Genomic DNA, 7,679 nt, shown 5'->3' on the forward strand with positions numbered 1-7,679 from the left:
ACGTACATCTTGCATTGTCTCCTGTCAGGATTGTGTTTGTCATGTTTACAGAAATATTTCAGTAAATGAGAATGTATTTTGGTGAGCTCTGGAAGGGCTTTTTGAAGCAGTTTAAAATTACACTGTCAGTGGTTTACTTTGGTTGTCAGAGTGTTGTCAGATCTATACCTTTCCAGATGCAATCTAAGCCCACCAGTCTTTGTGGATTTTAGCATGGTGGTGATACTAGTATGTCTAAGAAGTGGGTGCTTGATTCCTTGGTTGTGCTGTGGGAGGTGTTAGTACAGCAGAGGAGCAAAAAGAAGAGCAGAGTGGTAACTTAAACCCTCACAGAACAGCTTGCTGGAGGTGGTCCTTTAATGTTGCACAGTCACTTGTGGTATCAATTACATTGTGTAAAGAAATATTTTTGAGATTTCTGAATTTTATTATAGTGCATTTCAGTTGCATTTCAGTAGCATTCTGCAAATCAGCAAGGTCAATTCTTCATTATTGATTATATCTTTGGAATGATTTTATCGTTAATAGTAGCTTGTGGCTGCCTTCTGGAGAATGGACTGAAGGATGATATGACAAGAATTAAACATGACATCATAATGAATCGTGGCACGTACTGCTGCCAACTGAGCTTACAGTTGTGGCAAGTGTATTAAGTCTAGAGCAACAAACATTTGTTTTTCAAAACAAGCTAGGACTCAGATTGCTAAAAACACATTCTTTCACAGCCAATTCCAAAAATAATCTGTTCACTGATGTTTCAGTACGGCACTTTCAAATTTTTGCTTTAATATTCAGCTCTACAGGTTAGAGTTTTCCAGGGGGTGACTTGATTTTTCAAGCTTGTATGCTTTCCATATGATAGATCGCTCAAGGCCCACAGTTACTGAAAAGATTAAAGGTAATATTAAGCATTCTGTTCTTAAACATGGATTTCACATTGAAACATAGATTTTTTTTTTTTTTTTTTTTTTTTTTTTTTTTTTTGCTTTAGCTTTCAGTTGTTTTATCTCTCGGCAGGTTTCTTCACTGTCTATCCAACAAGTTTTTCTTGTTTTGCTCACTAACTATAGGAAAGGAAATAGTCTGTTTAAAAACAAACTAACTATGTTTTATTTGTTAGTATATTAAAAGCTTTCCTTTAATTTGCATGTGAAATAACAAAATACAGAACACAAAAACTTTCTATTTTTTCCCCCCCCATATTAAAAGCTTTAGTCTTAAGAAATTTTTATGCAGACTGCAAGAGAATTTTCTCTTAAATAAACATAATTGCCTGAAAAGCAAACAGGAAAATACAAAACCTTCTTTCTTTGAAGCCAATGTCAAAACTTTGAACTTCACTAGAATTAATATTTACAAGATGAAATTCTAAGAGAATCTGTGCTAAAAAAAAAAAAAAGGCAAAATGCTTTTGGAGTATTTCCATTTTTGGAAGGAGAAGAGAACTACATTTTGGAACTAATGAAGTAAAACATCATAAACTCTAAGTAGAAAGGAGAAGACTTAAAATTTGCCCTAAATTATAACGATGAGAACAATTAAAACTTCATGAATCCAAAGCAGGAGTCTGCAGAAAGGTGTCTAGAGAAGCATTTAAAACAAGCTCTTTTATTTGCTAGAAAGGCAAATATTGTGCCTAAAATAAAATAGCTCTTGCTGTCTTCAGTGAAAGGCAAAATATCAGGATCCTATATAACTTCTAGTGACAAAACACGAACCAAGTTGTTTTTCTTACTTTTCATGGCCTTTGTTCAATGTATAGCAGTAAATGATTGTATCTGTTACAACTTTTACAAACCAATAACTTGGTTTTCTGTGCTCTTAGAGTTGGTAGTGATTACTGGTTTAGTAATATTCAAGCAATCTTAAAGACCTAAAAAGTTCTAGAGTTCTTTCTTATATTCCATTATATACTTTTCTTTTTCAGCTCAGAAGATAAAATAACTGTTCATTTCATAAATCGTGATGGTGACAAACTAACAGCCAAAGGAAAACCTGGAGATTCACTGCTGGATGTTGTTGTTGATAATAATCTAGACATAGATGGTTTTGGTAAGTAGATTTACTGAATACTGTATTCAGTGTCTAGAAATTATGCTCTGTTACCAGTTTATTCAGAACTATTTATAGAATCAGAGAATCATTTAGGTTGGAAAAGACCCTTAAGATAGAGTCCAACCATTAATGAATATTTATTTATTAATTTATTTGTAAAACCTATCTGTAGTTTATTTGGATTTTGTGCCCTTTTTTTTTTTCCTGTAGAAAAATAGAATATTTGGGGTCAAGTTCTAAAAATATATTTGGGGTAAGCCTTGCTTGAATGTTAAAGGACGTGAATGTGGACAGAGTGCTGTCAAGGTGGAATCTGAAAGATCATAGAATAGTTTGGTTTGGTCTGGAAGGGATCTTTTAAAGGTCATCTAATCCACCCCCCCCTGCAATAAGCAGGGATACCTTCAACTAGAGCAGGGCACTCAGAGCCCCATCCAAACTGGCCTTGAATGTTCCCAGGATGGGACATCTACCACCTCTCTGGGCAACCTGTGCCAGTGTGTCACCACCCTCATTGTCAAAAATTTCTTCCTTATCTAGTCTAAATCTACCCTCTTTTAGTTTAAAACCATTACCCCTTGGCCTATTGCTACAGGCCCTGCTAAAAAGTCTGTCCTCATCCTTCTTATAAGCTCCCTTGAAGTACTGGAAGACTGCAGTAAGGTCTCCCCAGAGCCTTCTCTTTTCCAGGCTGAACAACCTCAACTCTCTCAGTCTGTCCTCATAGAAGTGCTCTGTCCCTCAGCTCATTTCTGTGGCCCTCCTCTGGACCTACTCCAACAGCTCCATGTCTTTCCTGTGCTGAGGGCTCCACAGCTGGGCACAGTGCTGCAGGTGGGGTCTCCCCAGAGCAGAGTAGAGGGGCAGAATCACCTTCCTTGACCTGCTGGCCACGTTGCTTTGGATGCAGCCCAGGATATGGTTGGCCTTCAAAATAGGAGGAAGTTATAACACCTCCCTATTCCTTCAAACTTTTGCACTTTCCATAGCTAGTTCCATTGAAGTTGTACGATTCTGCCCATGCAAAGCAGCGGTATTTGGTAATGGCAATTAAATACCTCAGGACAGGTATTTACATGAACATGAGCTTAAGAATTAAGAGCGCAAACTAAAATAGGAAGCAGAAGTACAATTTGCATGAGGAAATGCATAGCACGGAGCAATCAGGAAAAAATAAGTAGGCTAGTGTAGCACAGTTGGAAATCTGAGGTGTGTTTTATTTAAGTGCAAATAAATTTCACTGGTAGTAATAAAATCTTTAAGTCATTAAATCTGAGTTATGTCTAAGACAACTCATATGTCTAGAGTTGCATACATCTGGGGAAGAAGAACTGTCTTTTAAAAATCTGTAATGCTTTGGGATAACTAGCTTTATGTATCACCTATTAAATGTGCCATGTAGGCCATGACTAGTCTGCTTGTATTTTACACAAACTGAGAGAATATTTACTGTAGATATCGGCTGTGTTAAAGCATTGTAGTAAAGTGGGAGGGGAAAAAAATGATAATGCTATCAATAAACAGAAGCCTAACTAAGAATTGGAGATACTGTAACAATCTTTAATTATAACATGTCAGTCATGTTTCAATAATCATTTGCTAATGAAACATCATACTAGGGCAGAGAAATAATGTGGTATAAATGTAAAAGTGTGTGTTCTGTGTTTAGAAAAAAAAAATGAAGGAAAAAATGTAAAATGTAAATCTTATCTGTTACTTCTATCACTAGGGGGCATCCCATGTGCAATAATAATAATAGAAATATCTTTGTATAAAGACTTACAAAACTGTTGAATGATTCAGCTGCACTCAATTTATTTGTTACTGCTAGCTTTGCAGTTGCAGAAAGACCTTCCACTGTTCAAATAGACTGGTCAATGTTCTTTCTTACTTTTTTTTTCCTCCTACTTCCCTTACCTCCCCAACAATAAAACGCTTAAACTTCTGATACAACAAATTTTACATTATTTGGCATTTTATTTAAATTCTACTTTTTCACATGCATTTTTATGTACTTGAAGACTTGATATATTTTAAAAATCAAGTCTCCTAGTACAGTGTCATGCTCACTCTGAATATATGCTGGTGATACCCTTACTACATATAACAGCATAGTGCTTTCTGTATGGTTCTTGTGGTCTGATGATGAATCCCACTGCTTCTTTTCATAGCAAGACTGCATGTATAACCACTGCTTACCTTTGTTTCCATATGAGTACAAAGGTGACGTGGTCACAATACTCTTGGTCCTGCTTTCCCTGGAAATGAGTGAATAAATGAGGCTTGGCTTATTGTGTTACCTGCTTCTCTCTTATCAATTTAAATCAGAGGTGGGGATTTGTGTCCCCCAACCCCAATCTCCACACAAGTATGAGGAGTTCAGCTTTCTCCTCCTCTTGAAGTTGCGTGTTTCTTTTTCAACAAAGTGGAGAACTCTGTTCCAGCCCTATACAGTGGCAGAGACAAATTTGTTAGTGTTTGAACTTTTACTGTCCTGGGATGACCTGATTGGTCTAGCAGGTAGATGTACCTGATGCTTGTTCTGTTCAACCCTGACAAACTTTTAGATTCTTGGCTCAGGCTGAATTGCCTAGTAATACATGTAGGCCTCTAACACAGAAAAAAACATTTCTCTCTAGCCTGACTACCTTTATTGTGAACTAGTGTTCAGTTGAGTGAGAAGAAATACCAAGTATAAAACCCCTTCTTCTTGTACTTCTGAGGATTTTTTTGTATAGCAGGTGTCTTCTGTTGAACTTCTTGAGGAAACCTTCTCAAAACCATGGAAAAGAGAGGGATAGAAGGATCAACCTTGGAAGTAAATTAAGTAGTGCTAAGTGACAGTGTTGTCTGCTTTTGCATTCTTATAGTAGAAACATTTTCTCTTTTTAAATGGTAGAAAGGGAATTAGTTAAGTATTTTAACTAACTACAGCATTCAAGTAAATCTTAATGTATTGTACTATTGGCAGTTGAATGCAGAGTGGATATATGAATGCAGGAGTATATGAAACATTAATTTTACTAATCAGCAGATACTTCTTGTTTGAGATAAATACTTACATATGAAGGATTTCTTCTGAAATTCTGCTGTAATTTGAAACTTGTATTTTCTGGTTTTCTTTAGGTGCATGTGAAGGAACACTAGCCTGTTCAACTTGTCATTTGATCTTTGAAGAACACGTATATGAGAAACTAGATGCAATTACTGATGAAGAGATGGACATGCTGGACCTGGCATATGGCCTCACAGAAACGTAAGGCAACATAACACTGCTACATGCAAGAACAGAAAGAAGGGTTTGCAGATGGGGCAGTCCAGTATTCTTAGAATGCCTTAATCAGCTTTTAATGAATAGCTGGATTCTGTTACACAAATGAGACTGCCAAGTTTAAATATTTATCTGAATTCATATTAAAAAAAGTCAGTACTGTTTTTGTAACTGAAGAGTGGCAGTTGCCAGTACTTGCTCTTCAGAGGTGTCTGATGCAGAAGTGTCAAATACCAAAGTATGACCCAGCTCCTTCAACAAAAACTTTGCTGCTGCTGTCATGCGTGTGAATTTTCTTGGTTTTGTTTTCCTTCCCTTCTGTTCTGTCTCCATTAGTCTGTAGCTAGTTAATGTATTTTATGAACATGTTTACGTTAGTATTTTAGGTTTGGTCAGATCTTCTTTTCACAGAAGGGTTGTGGTTGGAGGGGACCTCTTGAGGTCATTTGGTCCAACCCCATGCTCAAGCAGGGCCACCTAGAACTGATGCCCAGGACCTTGTCCAGACAGCTTTTGAATATCGCCAAGGATGGAGACTCCACAACCTCTCTGGTATTTATGTACATTGATAAAATCAAGCCTTCTTTAGGATAAACAATGTCCCACATGGCAGTGTCCCCACTTGTCATGCTTTGACTCAACATCAGAGTGCTCTTGGTGCACACAAGCCAGGTTCCCTTTTGGGTGAAACTAATCCTGAAACATGCTCTAACTTCTAATGGGCATTTCAGTGCATAGCATTAGACTAGCAGTAGTCTCAAGTAACTTCCTGTTCTACATCTCCCACCCATCACACGTCTTGTAATTAGGATGTTACATCCTTATTACAGACCCATTTCTAGTGGGCTGCACTACTTGCTGGTGTACACATGGCCTGTATCATAGAACATACCCGCATGAACAGTATGCAGCTATGCCGTACAAGGTTTCATAAGCCCTTTCCTTCATGCTTCCATGGAACTGCTTGTTGAAGTTTTTAAGAATCTTTCCAGTGATGTCAGAGGGCTTTATACCTGGCCTGTATAACATAGGATTTTTATGTTTTTGCAAAGTAGTACTCTGAATTAACTCATTTATCTCCTTACATGAGTAATGGGAATCTTGTACTAATCGTTTCTACGAGAAAGAGTACACTTTCTCTCACTTCAGACAAGTCTTAACTTTTCTGGGGGTTGTGAAGGCAAAGTAGTCAAGCCGTGAGAAATTTGTTTCAGTTTCTTTTGTTTTATAATTTTTCCTGTCTCCCCAAAAACACTTTCAAATTTGAAAAAATCATAAGCCTATTAAGTGTGAATTCACTTCACTCCTACCATCTACCATAATTCTCCTAAGAGTAACTTTTAGATTCTGGACCAAACCAATTCCTAAATAGCTCTGGAGGCCAATGATCTAATAAACTTTTTTCTTTGGTTATCTCTTGCTTAAAGATTTAAAGCAAGGGATCTTTACTGAAGAACTGAAAAACAGTAGAAAACCAGAGATCTCTGTTTAAATGTTTTTATTTTCTCTCAAAGTTCTTCAGACCAATTAAGTTTTAGACCCTCTGAAGACGCTTGTTACTTCTAACATTATGTGTTTTTCCCTGTGGCCAGGGATCTTTCATATGTGAGAGGAGGACTTTTCTGGAAGACCAGAGCTTTAAGTGACTGATATTTGCTATAGGTTACCTGGTCTCCTGGGCTGATATAAACTTGTGTAATGGAGATGCATTGCTATGCTCTGTCATAAGAATAAAGATAAAAGCTTTTTCTTGTCAGTGACATTTCTGTATTTGGGAAAGTTTCAGCTAGCAGCCACCATGAAAGCTTATGGTTTTTAAAATAAGGACTAATTAGGAAGGTTAAAATGAAATTGTTTTGATTAACTGCAGAACAGTAGAGATTGTTAAAAGTAGTAAGATAGGGAGGGATGCAGACCCCGCAAGTTAAATGTTTAAAAGAGAATACTGAAGGAAAAAAAAGCTGAGAAACAGCTTGCTAGAAAGTAGAAAAATATTTCCATTTCTAACCTATCAGAAGCAGGAAACTTGTCTGCATGAAGAGCCAATGGGCGATGTATAAATTATAAAAAGATAACATAAAAGCAAAGTTTCTTTTGCCTTGCTGTCTCTAGAGATGTTACGGGATGTCCATGCACTGGAAGATACTGGAGTATCTGTCTCAAACTGATGTGTCCATAGAAGTAGTGTTACAGCAAATAAGTAAAATGAGTAGTAACAAATGGTAATGACTAGGTAGCATTCACCCAGGAGTTCTACAGGAATTCAATATGACATTTCTGAACTACTGTCTGTAAGGCTTAATTAGTGGGTTTAAAACTGCTTCCACATCAAAGGAGTGGAAGGGAGGAACCC

The 7,679-nt window shown here is 37.0% G+C and overlaps 1 protein-coding gene across 1 annotated transcript in view; it reads left to right on the forward strand.

Annotated features, from left to right (window-relative positions):
- Window positions 1-1,927: 1,927 nt before the first annotated feature.
- Window positions 1,928-7,679, forward strand: part of FDX1 (ferredoxin 1) — a gene marked incomplete at its 5' end in the record, with an annotated part of 9,047 nt that continues 3,295 nt past the window's right edge. Inside the window, 2 exons of the mRNA XM_010286315.1 lie at window positions 1,928-2,052; window positions 5,182-5,311. Coding sequence (XP_010284617.1) covers window positions 1,928-2,052; window positions 5,182-5,311 — 255 coding nt within the window. The remainder of the gene's footprint in view (window positions 2,053-5,181; window positions 5,312-7,679) is intronic.

The sequence above is a fragment of the Phaethon lepturus genome, unplaced genomic scaffold (assembly GCF_000687285.1).
Source record: "Phaethon lepturus isolate BGI_N335 unplaced genomic scaffold, ASM68728v1 scaffold8540, whole genome shotgun sequence".
NCBI lineage: Eukaryota > Metazoa > Chordata > Aves > Phaethontiformes > Phaethontidae > Phaethon > Phaethon lepturus.